Source organism: Columba livia, chromosome 2, assembly GCF_036013475.1.
Source record: "Columba livia isolate bColLiv1 breed racing homer chromosome 2, bColLiv1.pat.W.v2, whole genome shotgun sequence".
NCBI classification, from domain to species: domain Eukaryota; kingdom Metazoa; phylum Chordata; class Aves; order Columbiformes; family Columbidae; genus Columba; species Columba livia.
This window is the reverse complement of record NC_088603.1, coordinates 125905554-125929757: the sequence shown is the minus strand read 5'-3', so window position 1 is coordinate 125929757 and position 24204 is coordinate 125905554. Positions and strand designations below refer to the sequence as shown.

The window sequence follows — 24204 nt, the reverse complement described above, 5'->3', positions numbered from 1 at the left end:
AGAGTACCACCAATCACACACCCAATCCTTATTTTAACTGCTTTTAATTTTATATAGTGGCAATAGAGCATTAAATACAAAACTTGAAACCAAAATTTAACTTTTAAAAAGGTGTCTTAAAGGCATTTAAAAGAATACAAAGATTCAACAGCCTATCAGTAAGACTGAAGGCTTGAGCTTTTTGGAAGGAAATGACATTGTGTACATATTAACACCATTTCAAGCTTCACAACAGGAAACATCCTCCTTGATCGTACAATCTACATTCCAGTTCTAAGCAGCAAAGCTTCAGCCATCTTCAGTGACCTTCTCAGAGACGTTCAGCTGTCTCTATTTAAGAAGTGCTGCTTTTTTTTCCTTTTCCTAGAAAACAGAAGCTCTAAGAGGCACTTGTACTTGTTCCAGCAGCCAGATCAACCCAGAATGCTGGAACACCCAGACGCAGCTTCTTCTATGCTCCTCTACAGCCAGAGCAAACCATGGCTTCATCTAAGTGTGCAGTAGAGCTGTAGCTCTCTGGTTCCTAAAGAGCTTTTTTCGAAATGAATTTTACTTGTATCTTGAGCCCTTCCTACCTCTGTAGCTGGGGAGGTCAGCCCAGGCGGCTGGTTGATAATCTACCTCTCTCTGTACAGGTCTGGTACCAGAAACAGCTGCCCCTGGAAAGCGGGTGATGTGCAACAGCTTCTCCTGCCTCTTCCCCACTGAATGGGAGCAGGAGGGCTTGTGCAGTCCCCTGCTGCCACAAACCCATCTGGGGGTAAAAAGGTGCCCATGAGCATCCCTTGGCACAGCTGAGGTGAGCGATAGACTTTTGGCAACTTGCACCCCCCAGTACTCGATTTTTACACCAATTAAAGTTAACACATAGTCTGACATAAATTATTTTATGCTGCTGCTGTCTGCTAGTTATTTCAAATCCATTGGACTACCTATTCACAGAGGCTCCCACAGTGGGATTTACTTGTCATGCACTCTTTATGTTTTCCAAGATCACAAGTAGGTTTTGCTCTTACCCTCGCAAGCTCATTTAAACAAGAAAAAACCAACTACCGCCCTGCACAAAAATGTGCTGCTACTTAAAATGTATCATACCAGGTGACCTCTGCAGCAGATTTAAGTTCTCACTTCCTTTCAGTAGGAAGCAGAATGCATTCAGGTTTTCTTTGGGCTAAAAACCTGCTAAAATTAAGTTTAAAAGAAATACTTAAACCTGAAAAATTCAGTATCAAACTAAACATTGTAGTGCAAGTTACAGTTAGAGCTCAAATAACTGATATTAACTTAAGGGTGTATCACTAGCATTATTAACATGTACACAATTTTTTAAGGTGGTCAGTTATACACAAAGAATGCTGTATATATAACTTAGTGTTAATAACCTAAAACCACCACATAGGTTTGAGTAGAAAGCCAGGTTTCAATACAAAATTAATACCTGAGTATAATGGTCAAATTTATTCCCCTTGATAAATCACATACAAACATGTTTAGTGCCTCAATTCTACATCTCGCATTAGTTTTTTTCCTGTGTTATAAGAGACCACTCAGTCCTAGTGCTACTTGCAACATAAAAGATTTCAGACAAAACAGCTCAACAGTCTTTCACGTAGTCATCTTAATACATTAAGATTTCTCAATTAAAGTCTTCATTTTCCCAGTAGACTTCAGCATGTGTGGTCCAAACTGAGAAAGAAACCAGAAACACATTCAGATTGCTTTCACCAGAAACCTAGCTGAACTATTATCCATCCGAGTTGTAAGTAAATCTAGAACTTGGGCAGAGATGGTTTCCTTTATCAAACTCCTTCTTTGCCTGTGGATTTCACCCGCTTTGTAGCCACAAAACAAAGGGAACTTGTGTCTGCAATGAGCTGAAACCCCCCCAGGAGGCGGGTAACCATCGGCGGGGGCAGCTCTGACCAGAGGTGGTTCCAGCACGAGAAGCAGACACGCACAACTGTCCTTAGAAGCTGACAAACAATCGCTCTAGTGGCAGTTCAACAAAATTTCTGTTCTTACTCCCTCCTGCATTTTTGTGCAAGTCCTTTGAAAAGCTGTATCCTACAAGGATATCGTACAAGGACTGATGTAGCAAAGAAGTTACATATTGGTGACAGATGCTTATTAGCTCATTACAGATCAACATTCTATCATTTACCAACTTAAACCCTTCCATTTTCTTAGCTCTTGAGGACTTGATCCACAATTGAAAAGATAGACTGTAAATTTCAAAATTGGAAAGTCATGAAAAACCCATGGGTGAATAAACTATTGCCAACTCACATCCTTTGCCTTAAAGCCCCAGAGACATTGGGGAAGAAGCGATTAATGCTTGGGCATTATTTATAACCTTTTAGTCATGAAGACCAGCCTGAACGTTTCAGGAATATACGTTAAAGGCCTAAGCCAGAAGGCAAGTAAGTAACATGAATAACCTGAAGCACTCGGAAGTCCTGAGATTTGTGGCTTGGGAATCTTACTTTTTCCTCAAAGTGCAGCCAGCTCTTAGAGTTTTATGCATATTTTTCCAAAAGCACAAAGGAAAAAAGAACTCTCTACTCTTCTTCTCTGGTTCTATAGCACAAGCTTTCAAGGATTGCTTACTAACAAAGCTGACGTGTTTTTTGTGTATTGCTAGAAACTTGCATCTTGAACATTCACAGCTAACAATCCACTTCATTTCACATTGATTTGAAATTGAACTAACTAGAAGCCGTTAATTTGTACTATGATGTGGATTTTAAATATAATTTCATTTTAACATTCTCACGGTATAAAGAAAGTGCTTCTATTTACTCAGCGTTTCCAGTTAGTCCCTACACCAAGATCCAGCAGGCATTCTGAACAATTTGCTTTCTGCAGTCCTTGGAATGGCTGATGTGGTTCAGGATCTTGCTTTAAAGTGCCACAAGCGCTATGGGAATGGCTAAGGTTGGTAACAGCAGGTAAACTCAGTTCGGATTTGATTCGGGTATAAGCCCTTAGGAATTGAGTTTCCAGAATATCACATGTTTCTGGCAGCAGAAACTATTTTTGTTTAAAAAAAATAAGAAAACTCTAAGAGGGCTTTCTAAACCTAGGGCCAAAAGAGTTCACAACCTTAAGAGTTGATACTAAAAACACACAACTGCCACAAATCCTGGCATTTCAGCCGTACTTCTTAGGGTCTTGTGGACAGGGATGCTAACTCGTAGGTATTTGTACCATGTTGGCAGAAAGACATACGTTGGCTTTCACAAAAACTAGGATTTATTCCAAACCTGTTCAGAATCACAATACTCACCAGCACTACCTCAGTCTTTGTCTTTGTTTCAGTCTTTGGAATCACTTTTTCCGTTTCACTTTGGCTATCGCTTCGGTATCGATACGCAAACTTCTTTTTGAGCGCTTCTGCTATTAATGCTGCAGGATCTGCAGGGTCAGCCGCTTTACATTTTGTACCTTCTGAAGATCTAGAAAAGAAAGTAAGTAGCATTAACATAGGCCAAAACAAACCTCTAGAATTTGTGAATGCATTTAATTCTGTTTGCCAGATGTTACATCAGCACCTGTCTCACCTTGAAGTAGTTCTGAGTCACAGAAACAAATAATTAATGCAAATGTTAACACGTTGATATTTATTTATATTTACTACCTTTTCACTGAGCGTAGTTTCACGCTGTTCATGTCCTTGAGGATTTCTAGCATGTTTGGTATTTCAGGCTTCTTTGGCCCATTTTTTGCCAGATTCTGTCCAGAGTTCGTTTTTTTGTTTCTCCTTTCTTTAATGAGCTCGACAGCAGACACACTCGGTTGTAGACCTGGGGGAGGGAGCGGTGGCGGAGGAGGCGGCGGCAGTGGTGGTGGTGGAGGAGCAACAGGGACAGCAGCTGAAGCAACCGGACTTGACCCACCTACAAATAAAGGATGCATTACACATCAGTTTACCTGGAAATCCCCTTTGTATCTCACAGATGCTCAGGTGAGAATATGACTTCAATAGCTTCAATTGCCTCCCCTCTGCCACCTTTAGATTATCATGTAACTTCTTCATTCCTAAAACATGTAAGTAGACTCAACTGAAGAGCCACCCAAAAATCCTTCTCAAAGAGTGAGAACCATTCTTTGTATTTCCAGTTGAAATTCTAGGTGCCTTCACATCTTCAATGGGATGGATGTCACAATGTCTTTTAGTTATGTTCTGATTTTAAAGTTATCAGCAATTCGCTTTCTTCTGAGAGGCAGGTACTGAGCTGGAAGTCCTATACAATCTGCCATGGGAGCAGTTCCTTCCTACTGATCATGACAAATAAAGAAATTACTATACAAGATTTTAAAATATAAATTATAGAGCTCAAGTTAAGGTTTTTTTTTAGGCCAGCTAATCATCTACTTGAAGAGAGAGTATGCTCCAGATAATCTTGATTTCAAGTTCCCTGTGCTGTTTAGGTAAAAACTGATGTTATAATAGCAGTAAGAACTTGACAAATAAATGAAGAAGCCTCTGTTCAAATGCACCTTTAAAAAAAATCAGCAAAACCAGATGAAACCGGAGTTTTGAGGCTTGGAGTATACAGCGTGTAAAGATATGTATATAGATAATTCAGGAGTCCACTCTACATACATTTATGTATACGCACACAGTGTCATTACCAGATTCTACCAGAAGAGGGAGATAAAGATGATAAAAACAAGTCGAAATTTAATTTTCTTAAGAAACGGAGGTAGAGGGAAAGCTAGGAAAAATAACTAGTTATTTCACAAAATCCCCACAAAACTTACAATTCAAGAGTAAAACCATGTGATCATTAAAACTACTTAATAGTTTTACGGATGAACAGTTAAGGAAAAATAAAGTAATTGCTATCAGTTCACAGACAAAAACTAAAAAAGGGCATCTGAAGCAGCAGAATGTGATTTTATACATAAATGTAGGCAAAACTGTACTTGCTAAGTGACCTTTGGAAAGAAGAGTGAAAACCAAATGGCTGGCATCTCCAGTCGATAAGGGGCACCTGCCCCTAATCTCTGGCAATGGACTGGAAGGATTGGAAGGCAGCCAGAGGTGAGGGAAAGAGGAGGAAGAAACTCGGGAGAATGAAGAATTACGCTGTTTACTACTAGAAATGGTGCACTGCTTTTGGTTCCATCTATACAATGTGTCTGATCCCAGAGAGGATTCCAGTAAACAATCTCCTTTTCTGTTCTTTGTTTCATAAACTTGAGATGTATATTACATATTTCAAAAGTGTAATTAGCATCTTCTATGATTACTTCATGATGAGAGAGCTTATTTCATTACTGGATGGGAAGATTTAAGTGTTAGCAATTAAGTTACATTCTTTTAGTTTAGCTTAATCCATCATGTTTATCATGAGCTTTGCTCTGAAAGCCATTTAAATCTTCTTTGCACATCCACAGACTCAAAATTCTGGCAGACACAAACATTAAGACTTTTGGAATACTAGAAAATACAGAAAATCTGGCAGGTCTCTTGTCTTCAAGACCTGTTCTGTATCCCTTGGTTATTATGCTATGTCTGTCTACCAAAACAATGCAGAGAAGTGTTCAGTGTTGCAGTATCTCACAAAAAATAAATAAGCAGGTTATTCATTATAAAAGGCACAAATTCATTAACTAATTTATGCTAAGAGTACAGCAAATTTAATACCTATTGTCAGGTTCTGTTGTTCTTGCAAGATTACAATTTTGGCTATTTGTGCTCTTAAGGTGGCTAGTTCATTCTCTAGAGCGCTGATCTTCTGCAGAGCTTCTTCATTTGCCGTCACTGTGCTCCTGGACACTGGTTCTTCTTCCAGGTTTTGTAAGGACGTCTGTCTGCATGGGGACTTTCCAGAATGATGTAGCTCACCTGAAACAGACTGGGCTGGTTTTGACCAAACTTCTGACCTGCAACAAAATACCACAAGATTCCATTTTAAAGGGCTTTGTTATAGATAAAAACTAATGTGCTGTTACAAATCAACCAGGAGTACCAGTTGAAGGCCTCACTTTAAAATTGGCGTTACACAAATCACTTCCACCAAGACGTTATATAGCTTAAATAGAACAAGAGCTTTACCTCCTTTCTGTTTGCATCAATGAGCTCTATTTCTTCTCTTCCCCTAGCCAGCTTTTTCTGGAATTCTTCATTTCAGAAGAAAAAAGGAATATATTCCCTCTTACTCCAAATGTATTTCTTTGCCTCATACATGTTGTATTTTTTTGTTGGAAGTAAGTTTGTGGGTTTTGTTTTGTTTTCCCCTCAAATGCCATTTTTCCCCCATGGGCTGCAAATAGTCACTTTGAAGAAGAAGGAAGAGTTTCTTAGTTCCACAGGACATTTTTGTACTTTCTGTACTTCTGAAGAGACAGTGCTCCATTTTAGCGGTTTTGGGAATATGGAGTATGTGAAACAGCTTAGTGGTGCAGAGGCTGCTTATCAGTAAATGGGAAAGGGTCTTATACCTACTCGTCTAACACAATAAATAAAACTATAGAGAAGAAAACTTCATACAGTTTTAAAGAGTCCATAAGCTTCCCACCTCTTTCACACAAGAGCAAGAAAATAAAACCGTTGCTTTCCGTTATTACCCACCAAAGCTCAAGCAAAGTTAAACACTGAGGCAATACAGAGCTTCTGCAGTCTATTAAGCATTTAAAAAAGGCTATATTCACTGAAGACACCAACATTTTTAAGCAGTTTCTCTCAAGTAGAATTGGTAAGGATTAATGACAATAGATTATCATAAACATTATAACTGAAAAAACCCTCAATCCTCTTTAACTTCTATCTCAAAACTTGAGGATTCCATTATTTATTCAAACATAAAAGAACAGTGACTAGTGATCAGGATTTTTCAAAATGTGTAGAGTGACTCCAGACTAATACAGCCCCATCCTTCTGGATACACAGGTTAAGAAACTATGGGTGTGCATCATGTTGTATCTGTGGTTGTGCTAGACTTAAAGCAAGAGCCAAGATTTAAGTCTAGAACAAAGCTTCTGATCACCTCCATCCAGGATTAGACACACACGCGAGTCTTCCACAACACTGGCAGAAAACATAAACGCAACTTGCAGAAATTTGGAACAGAGAGCAACTAAAGCTGAGAACTGGATGCTTCCTATAGCAGCCACCTTCTTGCTCTCCCCAAGTACATAAGGTGTAAGGAGCCAGTGGTCACTGTGCTCTTTAAAACCTGCCTTCTAGAAACTCTTCAGTGGAGCAGAATAACTAAAAAGCAAAGGGTAGTTTCAGCTCAGAGCAGTAACAGTGTTTTAAGCAAATGTCTTGACTGGAATCTAACACTGTGAAAAAAGATTATGCCTGAATTGTCACTAGTGCATTGACTACAACTAGGTGGAAAATTGTCATTTAGTTACTTCCTCTATAAAAATGCATTCGCAGAAAAAAATTACGTCTGCAAGACCATTTACTGAATTATACAGTGAATATATATTTAACAGCAACACCTATGTGATCTTGTCAAAACAGGGAATTCCAAATGCCTTGAAAACACCTAATGTGTGCTAGCTCCACTATATAACACTGTGTGAAGATGTAATAAACGGTGCATGTTGGAATACTCATATTTGTTAAGTAATTCACTCACCATGCTCCATTATAAGCCGTTTGCCTTAAGGTCACTACGTATCTGCAGGATTGTTTTAGTCCCATCCCACACCCATCTGTCCCCCTTCCCCCTTCCCAAGCAGACATCTCAGCAAATATGCAAGTCCTACGTCTTTCATAACAGGTTCTTTGAAGCAACAGAAAGATATTCTCCTTGTTATCTCCATTCTACATAACAGCTTTACAGTTCAATCCTTAATCTAAACGCTTCTGCGCAAGCAAAAGTAGTACTGGCCAGTTAATTTCATTCATATCAAATACACCTTACAAATAGTGTTTCCCAAACAAGCTTAGTTTCTGTGATTCCCCTCTGAGTTTGGGAAATTAATGTGGCAGCGCCAGAATGTTTGTTATGCAAAGCTTCACTGTGGCAAGTCATGTTGGAGAGCATCTAGGTCGTTACTAACCTATTTTGTGCTTTGAAATTAAGACCAGTATCCTCCAGTAATCTCTGAAGCCAACAATCTGTGCCTTTCTCTGGAAGGTTAGTTTGTTTAGAAGAAAAACTTCCTCTGCTCTACGGAACTGTACCCTTGTTTCTGGCTAGTCTGAGCAGTAATTTGGGTGGGCTGAACAGAGACCATCACTTCAGCCAACCAGTCTCACGCGGCTACAGCTCTGTGTAGTTCTCTTGGTCCAACACAGCAGCACCTATCCCATCATTTGGACACAGGTGCTCATGCGCTTCCCTGCCAGTTTTCATTATTAAGATTAAAGATTAAATATAAACCATAATTTTTTGTCTTTTGCAGACTGCAGAGCCTTAACCAGAAAGGTGAATAACACCGTGCCAGTTATTGAATTGTAAGAATGACCACTGTTGTTAATTAGGAAGCTGTACAGTACACCACCCCATGTTAATGAAAACCTCAGGAGAAGTGGAAAGGAATCAGTGTAAACAATTGCGCTGTATCACAGCAGATGTTTTTGTGGGGACAAGGTTGCCTGAAGCCTTCAAATGCAATTTTTTGCAATAAATAAGTACATAAAAAACAGTCTTCCTTGTATAAAACCAACCTCCTATATGTTCTCAAACCAGTCTTTCTTTCATAATCCTGTTAGTCTAAGCTCTGCTACTTCTCTCCCAAACCCTACCTGTTTTATCACTCTTTCCCTGTCTCTTCTCCCAGCATTTGAGTGCTGTTGCACAGGAGATTCTCATTAGAGACGTACTGGGTTTCTTCCTGTCAGTTCAGAAGTTCAAAGAGAAGATTTGTGGAGCATACCTGAGCCTTGTAGAAACTTCACCTTCTTCTTGCGCAACCCATCCCACATCTGCAAAGGAGGCCACTGCATCTTCTCTAACTTGATTAAGATGGTTTCCTTCTGTGGCATGAGAAGTGAGCTGAATTTTAAAGAGAAGATTGAAGGTGTTACAGTCAGTATTCTCAGCCCATGTCACAGTTATTTTACCTATTTTTAGTGAGGCTACACATAACTATTAACACATACATGAACAAAACACATCTATAGACTTAGCACACTTATTTCTGTCCTGGACTTCGTCCAGAACCTTTGCACTGCCTTCAAACAACTATTCAATCTAGTCTATTGAACGCTTTACAGAACTATTTATTTTTTAAGGATCATAGCTAACTAACTATATATACTATCACGTGACACTACTGAACACTAAAAATCCAATGCAAATTGTTACCTTAAAGACAAACAAACATCAACATTCTCAAGTAGTTTGCTATATTAAGTCAAATAATGTTTTAAAGTTATACTCATGACCAGTAGTTAAAAAAGAAATTAAGGTTACTAATACTTCTTAAGTATTTTGCTGTGATTTAGTATTATTTTAAAACTGAAATTCTGCTGGAAGTGTTTCCCTTCCCTTCCAAGTTCCAGAATTTCTGTACAAGAATTAAGGTGTGCATATTACGCAGGTTAAAAAAAAAAAAAAGCCATTTCTACTAGCTCAGTAATCACAAAGATTTCGAGTGAGAGGTAGGGTGCAGTCGTAACAGAATACACTATTTGCTAACAATCTCATTTACAACACGCCAAACAAAGTGACCGTTTCCCAGCATGGTTCTGCCATTAGCTTTATAGCTGTCTGAAGCCAAAGGTGAGCAAGGCTCCAGAGACTGGAACCATCCTCAGACTAACAGTTAAGTGACCTGAATTTGAAAAATTGTTTGGACCATCAATACATGCTCTATAGCCACAACTACACAAAATGGTTTCAAATCAACTTTGAAACACTGCCTGCTTCCCCGGGTTAGACGAGGGCATGTGTTCTCAGTCACTGGAGCAGCCTGCGCTCAGTATCTCAGCAGGTAAAACTACTGAAACATCTTCCTGTAATTTCTCCTAGTCAGTCTTGAGTTACTTATTTCCAATGCAACTATCCCACCTCTTCTGCTTGTCCTACATACAATCCATGGGCCAAATGTCACGAGTTGTTGTAGCTGTTTAAGTGCTGCCTGCTGCAGGTAGTGGCCAAGAAGCCAGTAATACTGGCAAAAATGGTGGCAGTAGGTAAGAGTCTATGAAGACAACTGATCCAGCCTGTCAGCACTTAGGACAATTTTCACGACAACTCACCTCTGTAAGAGGAAACTATTATGTAGTGGCAACTATAAAATGTTTGCATTAACTTGGATTTGTAGCAGACCTATCACAGTGGGACTTGCAGGCTGGATGAAACAAAACTACTTCTGAAGAACATCCACAGGTATTTTACTTGTAGTCTTTGATACACAAGTCCCAGGAAGACAGAAGTTGTGGGTTTAGGGTTGTTGTTTTTTTTCCCCAGGAGCTGTTACAAACAGCTTTGGAAATCAATATTAGCCATCTTCACCTCACACTCTCACAACCTGTATGCGAGCCTTTATCACGGCTCCCAGGAGTGTGTATTGGCACCATCAGATCATTTGGAAACAACAGGGTTTTTTCCAGGTAGCATCAGCACAGATGGTAATATGTTTATCACATTAACAGTTGTGCCTAATACCATCACAGTCTGCCTCTCTTTAAAACAGTCTAGAGAATACTATATTGCATGTTAGGATTTTCATAGTTTGAGGCTTCCTTGGCTTTTTTCTTTTTTAAAATAAAAAGAAATTTTCATGACCACAGCATCTGTATTAATGTTAATGGAATTTTTAAAAATCCTTATTACATTAGCCAATTCTTGCAGGTGATACAGATTCTCCTGATGGCAATGGCCACATGAGGAACTATTACTATGGAAAGATTGAAGGCACATTTAAATAGAGGCACTATATGTACTTGCATCAAAAATAATTTTATAAATCAACACTAAGGAATGCATTTACCACTGCCAGGTTCCCTGCACTGTGAGATAAATAACTTCTAATCCAACATTTAGTAGCAAACCTTCTGTTATACTGTGATGCAAGTTTCCTCTTTTTTATTCATATTTCTATGTAAACAGAATCTGCTTGTTACCCCATATACAGATGTTTCCTTTCTCCATCCCTAAAAACAACAAGGCCTTCCACAGCAGTGGATTTCAATTTTCAAGTTAATGCGAAATTTTTACTTTATTTTAAGGGTTAAAAGCCAATACTGAATCTCTTAAAACCTTTGCCTGTTTGTAGAATTACGCTTAACCAACTGTGTGACTACCATGTCCCTCCAGCCAACCTCAGCTGAAGAAAACCTGGACAACTGCTCTGTTGGCACCTGAATTGGAGAACAGAGAGCTGAAAACAGAGGCTTAATTCTACTAAATGGCGGGAACTGAATAAAACAGTGAAAGTAGCCTGCTTTATTTTTCCTCTGGAAACTATGTAGTTGCACCCTCTGCTTCTTACTTCCCAGGCTTTTTTGTCTATTACAGTGTGCACACACACCTGTGGGCTTTACACCCATTACTCCACAGATGCCTGAAGAAAAGCCTCCACATCCTGTATTGTTTCGATGTAACAGAATTGTAGCATTTCTTGAGTTGGAGGGAACCCATAAGAATCATCAAATGCAGCTCCAAAATAGGCAGCCCTGCCAGTGTTTCCGCCCGGTTTCGAACCGGGGACCTTTCGCGTGTTAGGCGAACGTGATAACCACTACACTACGGAAACGCTGCTGCTCACAAGCAAAAGCAGCATCACTACTTTTTTTTTTTTCCTCCAAGAAGTGGAAGGTAGAACAAATACTTTTATACTTTTAAGGACAGAATAAAAACTCTAATTTCAAATTACTAATACAGACAGATATTAAACATTTGGAAATACTACTTCAAGTAAGACAAACTTGCTCTGATTTTTCAAATTAGCCCAGTAAACTCTGATATTTGCTACACGCACACCAATTCTTTTGAAGACTTCTAGTGAGTTATCCGATTTCCATCAGACAGACACATAGGACTGGAACAGAGATGCTCTGGCTGAATGATACTCTCTTGAGAGACAGTGCTGTAGCTTTAGTTTAATCTACTTAGGCTATATTGGTAAGTTTAACTTTATTTTCTCCACAAAACAAACCTAAAAAATATACGAAAGAACTATATGAACCATTTTCACTTGTTCATGCCATATAGAGTATATAAGGTAAACTCTGCCACTCCTGAGTACATAAGCAGCATCTAGCAATTAATTTAAACGTTGACTACGGCAAGATCTGTAGAGATGGATACTACAACAGTCAGTAGACTCCAAAAATCAAAATGTTAGGCTACTAATCTTCAAACTAACTGAACAAAAGCATGCTAGAAGCAAGAATGAACATAACAGAGGTATTATTTCAAAGGAAAATTAAGACCTGTGGAATGTTTTGTTGCTCTCAGATAAAGTTAGAAACACTGATGACATACATGCACGCTCAGATGAGGCAAGTAAGGTTTGCTTTGTTTTTTAAATAAAGTGACTTACAGCAAGGTTCAGTGCATGGTCCTTTCATAATATAGCTAAAGCTGGCAAGAAAGAAAGAGGAAGAGACAGCTATAGGAAAGTGTCAGTTGCAACAGCATAAAAACGATCAAGACCAGTATTGAACTTCGCTACTGAATCTTAACGCTGAGATAAAGACATAAAAAACAGATGTTAGCATCACACTTTTACATCTTCAGCAGTTTATATATTAAAATAGTGTAACGCCTGCATAAACCATATAAATGTTAATGTGTTTCAAGGCTCAAAGTTTGACATTCATATTTCCATTTCAACCAACAGTGGTACTTCTACTTTTAGGATCCTTTCCTTTCCTCTAATAGAAGATGAATGTTTATACTTAGTGTGCATAAAATCTAAGCAAAGCTGACTGAATGTCTCTTTAAGAGCAAAAAAAAAGGCAAATATTTTATTTATTCTAACACAGAATTCTGACAAAAACACACATTTTTATTTCAGCACTAAAAATATTCAGGAACAGATTCCCTAGATGTACCTTACAGCTCTTTTCAAGTAATGTCTTTTTTTCTGTACCACATTAAGAGAAGGCAGCATTTGGCTGTCTGCAAATGAGCATCATCTTCCCTTGTATGGCCTTTACTGTACAGAAAATCAGCCACATTACAGGACTTCACTTCTTTTCAAATCTGAGGCACACAGATCCTTATTGCTGGCATAAATACTATTAATTATATATCCAAAAGTTCAAATCCACCATGTGCTTTTGTTGTCCTTCTCACCTGCGCAAATCCCCACCCCCACAACGTATATATTTAAAGTTTTCCCAAGCCACTAATAGAGGGGGATGACTGATCCCCTAGTTTCTAAATGCAATTATTTGAAAGGGGCAAAATGTTAGCATGGCTTTTACTATTACACCAAAAAGGATTCTATGGTAATCTGAACTCTCTGATTTTGCTGCTATAATTTCAATATTGATCATAGGTTTTATACGGAATAAAGAAATCTATTTAAACTGTGAAAATTTTAGCTGTGTGGAAATTACCTTGTCTTACTGTAAGTGATGATTCCCACCTTTCATCTTTATGTTCCCCTCCCTTGCTTGGCCCAAGAAATATTCCTCTCAGCTTGAGTTTCAAACACTAAATTTCTCCAGCTCTATATCCACCCCCTATCCCCAACACACATGCAGTTGAAGAGAATATGTGTAACAGCTTCCATTTTCCCATCTGTTCCTGAAGGACTTGTTATAAAAAGCAAGGGTTTTCTCCTCCTTAAGTTTTTGCCCTCGCTCTTTACCCTCTCACTATATGCAGCTGAAGTTAAAAGCAAACAAGTCAGAAAGCTGCACAGATTTGATGTTACCCTTTCACCTCTACAGTGCTAGCCTTGTATTTAAAACAAAAGCAAACAGGGTACTCGTTATCTTGTTACTAATTTTTTACTTTCTGTTTATTTTCCCCGAATATTTTTCAGTAACACTGCTCATCTTTACATGTCTCTTAGGCCTAGCTTGTAAGTACTGTTTATAGAACTGTTTCAAACATTTTTGTCTTTTATGAATATATATTTTTTCCAATAATAACTTTTTAATACCGTATTGCCTCATTTTAGAGTTGCAATTTTCCCTAGGGGAAAAAAAAAATCATTTCAAGTTTCATTATGCTGTGTGTTACTGCAACATAGATTCAGGTTTTACCCAGTACAGAAACTGAAAAATCCCTATTTGGAAAAAATCTGAACTGGATGTGGGAAGAACTGAAATAAACTAATTCTCCTATGTGCCCAGTTTATCACATTCTACTTTTCCAAATCCTCTAGTCATTTATTTAAACGAACTGCTTATTTGCTTAAAATCTTTTGATGTAAGAGCAAATCCTTTCCCTATCAGTATAGCGAAGGGAGTATTTTAAACTGTTGAGAACACATACCTGAAACTGAACTCTTGGACACTGTATAAGAGAGAGGTTAGTGCCAATTTTTCTTACAATACTTCGAGATGAACCATAAGGCTTGCTTGACCAAAGCACCTAGATGGGAAGCAAAAATAAGTCAACTGTTAGATAACTGATTTTTCTATCATATGGAAAGATAAAGGAAATCTATTCCAATACTACACTTGTACTAAATGTATTGAAAGTTATTCCTTTAATACTAGAATTGAATATAATATATATACACTGAAATTTTTATCAGTGAACATGCTATACCCAAATTGGCACAAAATCTGGTTTTGTCATTACAATGTAGCTAGGGCTGTTTAAGACAACCTTTGCATTAAGTTCAAATTCAAAGCAATAAACTGGGTAACACAGAAAGATTCAAGAGTAAGCAGCATCTTCAAAAGAATAATTTGTCTATTTTCAAGCCAATAAAGGACCTGCATAGGGTCAGACACCTCTTTTTAAGGGGTTTCAAGAAAAGCCACTCAATCATGAAAAATGCAAAGTTATGTAATACCACGTTTCCCATAAGATCTTTTTTTTAAAACTAATTTAATTTTTTCTCTTCTAATACAGGCATAATGTCTGCCAGTCTTAATAAAAATAAGTATCAGCTAGCATAAGCATGAAAATGAAACTGTGAAATTTAACAGCACAGGAAAAATAAATTGATGAGAATGAAATTTTGTCCAAAAAACATACATTCACCTACAGAAAACTACATTCAGCACCTCACCACACCTGACTTCATTGGAACTGTTTCTACTATGATTCAGATTTCTCCTATGATGTTTCAACAGGGAATTTATTTGCTTTCTTTTGTTGTACTTAACGATGGGAACATTTGCTCTACAATTTTCCATAGTTGTATGAAACAAGACTTTAATCCCAGGAGAATACTACAAAATGAGCCAGAACAGAAGAAAAAACAAACAAACAAAAACCAACACAAACAAACAAAAAACAGAGAAAAGTGGGAAAGACTTCAGCACAGGGAAATGCAACAAAAACAACGCAACAATTAGAACACTGTATGATAATTTAAAATACTTGGCCACTGTTATGGCTGTAGAAAGGAATTTACTACTCAGCTCTCTGTTTTTAAAGGCTTATAGCTTCAAGCAAACTCAACATCCTGTTAGAAGGTTGCCCAATAAAGAAAGCTTAGATACAATCCAGGCTATCAATACTGAAACAGCCCTCATCTGGGACGGCTGTATTCTCTGTGTGATCAGTAGTGCAGCTGGGGGAGTTTCACAACACACAGCTGTATAACATTTTGATGTACTAAGCAAAGATCACTACTCTCATGTTCTGTTAAAGAGAAAAATTTATGCTCCATGGCATTTATCCCTAGATTACACTATCTCAGAAACTTCACACAAACATTTTGCCTATTTCTAAACAAGTATCTTTCCTTCCTCTGGCTTTACTGGTATGTAGATATTTCTACAAAAGAGTAGTGTACTGCGCATATGCTATGCTAGATCTTCACATCAAAGCTGCAACTTTGCCATTAATTCACTGAGATCCATTTTTTCCATTCGATGACACAGATATTCTCTTGCTTAATCAGCTGCTAAGTTTGAACACAAATTTGTTCAGTGTAGAGTACTCTACTGATCCTGCATTTTGGATGCCCCAATGAAAGACCTCACATTTGTGACTATCACATTACTGTTTTTCTGTATGTCTGAGTAAATAGCAGGTAGATGAAGAGCCTTCAAGAAAAAGTCACTGACAGCACCACAGTAATACAGCCTCAATATTTAAAACAGATTCTGACATTAGAAGCAGAAGTGCTGGTGATAGCCTCAATGTTGCATTGGAAAAAATATTACTAGTCAAGGGAAGGCTTAATCAATTACAGAAGTACTTCCACAACAGCAAGAGAGGCTAGACTACATGCTGCATTGCCAACATAAGCACAGTGCATTTTAAACAAGTGGCAAAACGTGTTTAGTGATTGCGCAGACCACAGACAAGATGTTGACTAGCACCCAGATTCTCAAAAATATTTGCTGGCCAAATGCCCTTGGGGTTGTTCAACAACAGTGGATTGGTGCACCAAAACTTTTAATGACTTAGTTTTGGTAACTCAATATATGCTTGGACAGTATTTTCAGAAATCTGCATGCAAACTGTGCCATGAGGTATGTAAATAAACTCAGCACACTACTCAGCTGAGCTCCTAAGTCTCAGGATTGCTCTACACAAGTTCACACAACTTCTTGTTGACTCGAAGCACTGGCAGAGCAAGTCTACAAAATATTACTTAGTCACACCCTCTTATTGCATCAGTATTTTGCTGTTGTCCAGAGCAGCTGACATTTGGAAATGTAATTGCGTTATCTCAAGCTTCATAGAAGAAGAGGATGGGGGGAAACACATTAAAAACTTGTCTCCCCCCACATTTAGGCTGAAAGATGTTGCTGACAATGACCACAGTAACACCCATAGTAGTCCAGCACATTCTCATACTTCAAATTTTCAAAGTTAAACTGCATGAAATCTCAGATCCAAGTTTGAATAAAATCCTAAAATGCAGATTCTTGTTGGTAATTTTAATTTGCAATGCATAAACATTTTGGTCTCCATAAATTCCCCAAGATTGATGAAAGGTTTTACCACAAAATCCAGAGTAAGAACTGCCCTTCTATGTGCTACACATCACTGTTAAGGATTTCCCCATTGTTAAAACAAAATATTTTGACATCTTACAGGGATTGATGTTAATACTTGTACTCAAAATACCCTCCTAAAAGTCCCAGTGACAAAGCAGTCGATGTTTAATAGTCTCTCTCTCTCTGCTAAGCACTCAAAGAAAACTCTACATACACTTTCCTCCAAGAGGAGAGCTATGCATGCACATTCATCCATTTCCCCAATAAAGAAGACAACTGCGTTGCTCTCTGGTACTGCAACACTTTCAGGAGAGGTAAATATAGTACAATTATCACTATCTCAGTTTCCTGGGGCTTTTCACATCTCCAATATAAGAGCAAAGAAATAAGATTATTCCTGCAACTTCAAGGGACACATGGAAGTCCAGCATGAAAAGCAGTGTTTACAATGTAAACAGTTTGTTATTAGAGCTAGAAAGAACTGAATGGTATTTTTAACACATATGCTAGTCCATAGTTCAGTGTCCAACTAGTAAACTTCATACTTTTTCAGCAATGCAAAATCATCCAAGTACTGACTATGCTCAAAGTGTTCTCCTGGAATAAGATGAAGAAAGATAAGCAAAAGAAAAAGATAAGCACAAACTAAAAAACATGAAGAGTTTTCTATACTTGATTTCTGAAAACATGAAAGAAGTTTGAAACACTTACTGATTCCATGTTTAATCCAACTTGTTCAAAAGCCATCCTAATTAAGCGCTTAAGCCAGCAAATCATTTGGAATGGAAAAAGCCTTTCCAAACTTGGATTTAAGCCTTCCAAACCTACAGGGCTGTGGAGGTTCCATAGTACTTCTGAAATGAGAAAGATAAGAACTTTACATGCATGTTGTGGAACATACACAGAAGTAAACTGTTACATGTATTCCTGTAAAAAAAACCAAGCTTTAGTAACAGTGACTGAAAACAAGGCATGTTAGGTGACAACAATTCCTTGTACTGCAGAGCATGGGCATTCGTAAGACATTTACTTCATACTGATGACAAAGATCTTTAGGAGTGTCATTTTTAAGAAATCAAAGCTCTTGCAAAGTTAATGATTCAAAAGCCTAGGATATGATTGCTCACTTGAGCTTAGGCAGATGATGGTGTTCAACAACTCCAAAGGAGCACCAAACACTACAGAATGTCTGCAGCTGGGGACTAGCACTAAGATTAAAGGGCCATACTCCTATCTAAAACTCATTTCTCTGCAGGAACAAACTACAGAAAGCTGATCACCTCTCTTCATTCACATTCTCTGACAGCTTTGTTGTTTCCTCCTTTTTCCCACAACTGAGGACAGAAATGAAACATGGAAAAATCACTCATGAAAAAAAAAATTACAGGAAATAGCGTAGACAAGGGACCTGAAAACATTCAAGCAATTTATAAAGTTGGACAGATTTCAAATTGCATCTATTTATATGCAATACCGTTCACTTAAATCACAATGTTTTTATTGCTCCCCAAGTGAAAGTATCAGTTTTTCTTTAACCGCCTTCTACACCAGTCATAACCGAAAAGCGTATACCACCCAATACAAAAAGGAAGCCATAGATATAAGTTTACGTTTGTTTTGTGTATCAGGCTAGAAACAACACTCTGTTGAATCACCCTGAACAACATATTTGTAGCATGAACAACAGTGTTGCTGAAGCCACTAAGTATATATACAGTGATGACTAAAGCAACGGAGCAGCAAGGAACTGGTACTTGGGAAGTCTGAAAGTCAGGAGGCGGAAAAGCTGTTTCAAAGAGCCCACAAGCACTACAGTTAAACCATCACTGTTTCCATTACAAATGCTTTTTTCAACAGTTTACAGATCCTTAGTAATAACGGGCTTCTTGTGGAAACTTGGCAGGAACAGTGCAACTTGACAGTTATATTTTTTTAGATAGGCTTAAAAAAATAAAAAGTTGATATTAGATGCTCATCACCACAGAAAGGCAATCTACTTCCTAACAGGATTTTATTTTGTTTCTGAATAAAGTAGGAAGAAACTGCTAATCTATCAGGTAAAGGAGGACTAATGAAAATGTAAGAGATAAATATCTTAAAAAAAAAAAAAAAAAAAAAAAAAAAGGTAAACTAACCACTAGCAGATTAGAATGGCAACTGCAACTGTTCTAAGAAAAACAATAGGGAAGAATAGGGGTACCTCCCAAACAGCCATGCATATAAGCTACAGTCATACATAATAAATAAATAAGTCATGGGCTTGTTTATGAAAAGCTGGAAAAGTCTATTAGGGAAGCATTACCATATACTTGATCTATTCTTCCTTTAGGCATCTGTTACTTTTCCCTTAAACAAGTCACCAGACTATTTGGATTTTTGATCACATTGTACCTGCTGTGTTTTAAAAACAGGAAGAATCCCAGTCTTTCTACATGCTCCATATTAGATTGGGCATCATATCTGGCACTGCAGGCAGGCAGTGACATAAAAGAGACAGGAATGCTCCTTTAAAAGCGGAAACCTGTTCCAACAATGTGTTACATATGATGCACTCCGCCTCATTCCAAAGTTCAGGATTGTTGAACATGTAGTGTGGAAATCAAAGAGAAGAAAAATGGAAGCTGTGTCCAGAGATTAAAAAAAAAGAGGAAAAAAAGGTAGAGACTGTATTGCTGGGCAATTGCAAGGCCAGAGCTGGATGGGAAAGGCAAGTGATAGGAATACAAAGGGATGACTATATCCTGATATGTTGCTCTTTAACAGATGGCCAGGTCATTAAAAATCCCAAGATGTAGTCAGAGTTACGTTTTGTTTCAGGAAATGAAGAAATGGTATTAACTTTAATAACAGACAATTTGGACAGAAGTAAAAGGAGAGTGTTAGTGGAAAGAGAGTGTTAGAACTTCCTCTGAGGAATTATCAGGGCAGGTGGTCTAGAAAGTTTTCATGAACTCAAGAAACTTAGAGGCAAAGAGCTAAAGGCATGACACAAAACCTGGCAAGATAACCTATTAAAGGCACAAAACCAGATGCAGAAAAAAAGTAGCATAATATTATGATGACAAAGTAGTATAAATATGAAGCAGTGAGTTAAAAAATGCTAAGGTGCAAAATGGGTTCCATCTAATACAGGCATAAAAAAATCCTATGTGTATTCAAAATAAGCAGAAGATGAGAGATACATCCACGATCTAACAGGAGAGGAAAGAAAAAAAATGAGTGACAAAGCTAGTCAGTATATTATGTGTTTTTATTTGAAGACAGTAGAAAAGATACAGATGTTAGAACGGGCTACAGAAAACTCCAAAAAATTTAAGCATCCAGGACAACAGTGTCTAACAAAATTCACCTTGAGTGGCTCAGAAATTAGACAAAGCAATTTCTGAAATATTAGTGATTACTTTTAGAAACTTGTTCAATGAAATCCAGAAGACCCAGGAATACAAGGAGCATGATGACACAAAGCATTGGGAACAGCCTAAAATACTTACCCTGCCTAAAAATATTTAGGTGACTTTTTATAATTCAACGTTCCAAGACCTTGATGACTGAACACAAAAGACCATTCATTCTACAAAATAACTACTTAAGTAAGATGATTATTTATAGTTCACATTATAAATCCTTGTTTCTTCTGTAGCCTAAATACTCAAAGTACCTAAGACTGGGGTCATCGACTCTTTGCTCTTGTCAATGAGCAGTTATCTGCTTTTGTGGAGGACAGTGACAGAATTCCATCTGTAGGAGTGCAGCTGGATTAGTTTCCTTAGCTCCTGGCACTAAGGAAAACCACCATGTTTTAACAACCACTAGCTAACTTGTTATCTAAAAGGAGATATGTTTCTAAGTATATCAGCTTGATATTTTTATGAGATATATTTGTTTTCCAGAGTAATCCCCAGACAAATGTGATACTGCTTTCTTCCAGACTAGATTGCTCTATACCTTTCTTCATAAATCTCAGTTATTTCACAATTACTTTATGTGCCAAGAACAGAAAAGGTTCATTCCAAATGAAACTGCTGGAGAGTAAGAATGAAAATATCAGCAAATTTTTCTCTCATGCTCTCTATACACACCAATTTCAGAAGCAGGAGTTAAATGTTTATTGTTTTTAGTAACTTGGAATAATACCTCTTCTGAAATACTGATGCTTGCTTCATTTATCCTCCATCTTCTTTATGCCAGCTATACTAAAAATAATAGTAGTTTAGCTCCGCTAAAGCTTTCACAACTCCATTACTACAATAGAAGACCCTGAATTATAGTAATATCCTATAAAACATGGTCCTTCTGCTGTGCTTAAGCAAAACTACTACAACAATAAGCAGTCATAGGCAAGATTCTCAAGAGGTCTGAAGACTAATAAAGCAAAGAATTGCATTTCACTGTGGGGTTGGAATTTCATGGGTTCCTCATTTACAAAATTCTACTTACACAGAAATTAGCAATGCTGAAGAACCTTCCTTCTGATATGGAAATACACAGGAATTCCCAGGTTCAGAAATGAGGAGATCTACATTTCTGAGTCTTGGGATTCTCACTTTAGCCTCCTTGAACTCTCTTTTGCCCTCAGTTTTCCCAACCATCTTTGCAGGTTTCATTCAATACTGTTGTATCAAATATCAGTCTACAAAAATGAGAGATAATACCACTCATACATTACAAAACGTTCATGAAATAAATATAAAGGCTCTGGAGGCTGTACACATAAGGCATACCTCTAAGTTAACATGAAATGGAGCCCTTTGCCAGGCTCTCTAGTGACTCATACATGTGAAAGATGAAAAGAAAGAAAAATCAGATGCAATTGCTTTCAAATTGAAATTTTTCTATGTGCATTTTCCAATGTTGCATTTGTCCAAGTCCCTTTCAAATTACAAGTTCTCACTCTTAAAAAGAAATATGATATTTGTAGTTTTCTTACTAAACAAAGTTTCATTCATGTAAGACCCACACAAAAATAAAAGAGAATGACTTAATGGGCTTGATGCAGCAGATCAGCCTTAACAAAGAATAAACAAATGCATGCGATCTGAAAAATTAAACATCTAGTCTTTAAACTGGAAGGGTACGTATAACATAAAAAGAACAAAATTTACAAAGAAGCATGGTTTCAAAGGAATACCAACCACACCAAAAATCACACATAAAAAGACCAGGTTCCTCCTTAATTTAGCAGGAAAGTAGGGCATGCATATCTTCAGTCTTTAAGACTGACACATGACCCAAGCTCATCTAATGAAACTCTAACCATAAGGAAACATACTAAAGAAGTAATAAAGCTTATCTAAGCTAGCATCAGCATGAAATCTAAAGCAAGAACTGAAAATAATACATACTTGCAAGAGAAACTGTTAAAGCTTTCTTAAAAATATAGCCCGGTCATATATACCTCTAAGTGCAAAACCATATTCATCATCAACGCTACTGTAATCAAAAGCCTTTGCTCAGCAGAGTTTATATCTACACTGTGCAATATGACACCATGTAAATGAAATCCTTCAACATCTCTAAACCATACAGTATTATACTACACAGACATAACCATACACCTACACTTCCCTGCCAGGCATACAAACCTCCCTAGTCATTGCTGTGAATACCACTCCTTATGCTCTATCTTTGAGAAACAAGAGCATGCAAATGTTATTAACAAAAGGGTGTATTTGACTGAAAAAGCACTTTAGATGTTCTATTTTTTTCCCCCAACATCTCTTTTTGTAACTGTGCTGAGTTACTACACACAGCAACTGGAATTCAGCTAGTGACCTCTGCGAAGAAAATTATTTTGATTCAGTGACAGTCCACTGAAACTTTTAGAGCAGATGTGCAGAAAGCTCAGTTCCCTTCTTTTTTCCTTATCACCCACATAAAAAGCAGTGGGTATCAGAAAACAGAATTATTTATTTTCCATTTAGTCTCTTCAAGTCTTGTCTTCACAAGAGCTAGAGGACTATGTCTAAGAACAGCATGTAAATATTGTCTTGCTGACGCCATCACAGATCAATGCACTACGGCTGATGCCAGCATTCAAACTCTACTCATTCAGTATTTGGAATTTCGACAGCTTGTTAAACAAAACAAAACCAAGCACCTAGCAAGCTATTTATTTATGACAATTGCAGAAGAACCTGAGCACAGCAGCAGTATCACCAAAGGTATAAAAAGTAAGCACCATAACTTTACAGAAAAGAAAAAGAAAAGCATCAGACCCCTTAAGACTCCTTAAGACCTCCTTTTCCCTCTATACACTGCCAATGTATTTAAAAACCTCCTTAACAAACTTCCCTGAAACTCCTCCAGATTATTTTTAATTTACGTGATTTCCCACCACCTGACTCTCCCATCACAGCAACCTAAGAGGGTTCAGTTTGCTCAGCTTGCCTGCAGAAACGGCTGCTTCGACCCCAACGCCCCGAGCCGATTCCACGCTGCGCTGCTCCTCCGGAGAGGCGGCACAAAGACGGCATCTTCGCAAGGCCATTGCCCGCCCGGCACCTGCCCTGCCCCGGATAGGCGCTCGGCGCTGCCCTCAGCGGCCTGTACCCGCTTCCAGTCTCGTAGCGCCCCCGCCTCCCCTCAGCACCGAGCTCCCGAGGACACACCTCACAACAGGACAACCCCCCACCACCAGCAGCCTCCCACACACACAGCACTCCCGGTGCCGCTAAGGCCCCGTCTTGCCCGGAGGAGAGGAGCGCTGCCCGGGCCGGTCCGCGGGGCAGGCGGGGAGAGGCGTGCTACGCGCAGCAGCCTGCAGGCCCAGGTCGCGATCTCCCTCACGCGTCTCCCCTCACTCGACACCGGGCGCGACGAGAGGGGCTACCCAGGAAGCAAGGGAGGCCCACGGGCCGCCTCGGGGAAGGGGCCGCCACCCGCCCCGCCGCCCGCGCCTCACCCGCCGTCCGCCGCGGCCGCGCTCTCTCACCCGCTTCTTCCACCTCGGCTCGCGACCCCCTCCAGCAGCCAATCCGCAGCCGCTCCGGCACCACCTCGACCAATAAGCCACCGCACCCGCGGGAGGCGGGACCTCGAGCGCCCTTCCACAGGGCTGCGGCGCGGCGACCTACCCGGCAGCCACCGGGCCCGGAGGACACGGGTGAAACCGCCCCCAGCGGCGACCGCCGGGTCACGTGATCGGCCCTCTCCAATAAGGCGGGGCCAGGGGCAGCCGTTAGGAGTTGGGCAGCGGCAGA

At 38.8% G+C, this 24204-nt stretch overlaps 1 protein-coding gene and 1 non-coding gene across 5 annotated transcripts; both read right to left on the bottom strand.

The window, feature by feature from the left end:
- Window positions 1–28: 28 nt before the first annotated feature.
- Window positions 29–24084, bottom strand: MTFR1 (mitochondrial fission regulator 1). 4 transcript variants are annotated; one of them, XM_065053673.1, is made up of 8 exons: window positions 23937–24084; window positions 17717–17859; window positions 14370–14468; window positions 8845–8963; window positions 5654–5892; window positions 3638–3896; window positions 3287–3455; window positions 29–1686 (listed from the first exon to the last, which is right to left on the bottom strand). In XM_065053673.1, the coding sequence occupies exons 2-8, from the start codon at window positions 17780–17782 to the stop codon at window positions 1627–1629; spliced, it is 1011 nt and encodes a 336-aa protein (XP_064909745.1). In that variant the 5' UTR covers window positions 17783–17859; window positions 23937–24084; the 3' UTR covers window positions 29–1626. The 4 variants fall into 4 exon arrangements, with proteins under 4 accessions (XP_064909745.1, XP_064909744.1, XP_064909743.1 ...); XM_065053672.1 differs by having other exon boundaries at window positions 23907–24041; XM_065053671.1 differs by lacking the exon at window positions 23937–24084 and adding an exon at window positions 23393–23819.
- On the bottom strand, window positions 11598–11670 carry TRNAV-AAC (transfer RNA valine (anticodon AAC)). Its single transcript has one exon. It is a non-coding gene; the product is annotated as a tRNA-Val (tRNA).
- Window positions 24085–24204: the final 120 nt, after the last annotated feature.

Excerpts from the sequence above, each read along its gene's own strand:
- MTFR1 (XM_065053671.1), bottom strand. The coding sequence starts at position 23,492 with ATGGCCTTGCGAAGATGCCGTCTTTGTGCCGCCTCTCCGGAGGAGCAG. Across the intron at positions 14,469-17,716 it reads TTGGATTAAACATGGAATCA|GTGCTTTGGTCAAGCAAGCC; the intron begins GTAAGTGTTTCA and ends CTTCCCATCTAG. Across the intron at positions 1,687-3,286 it reads CAAAGACTGAGGTAGTGCTG|TTTGGACCACACATGCTGAA; the intron begins GTGAGTATTGTG and ends TTTCTTTCTCAG.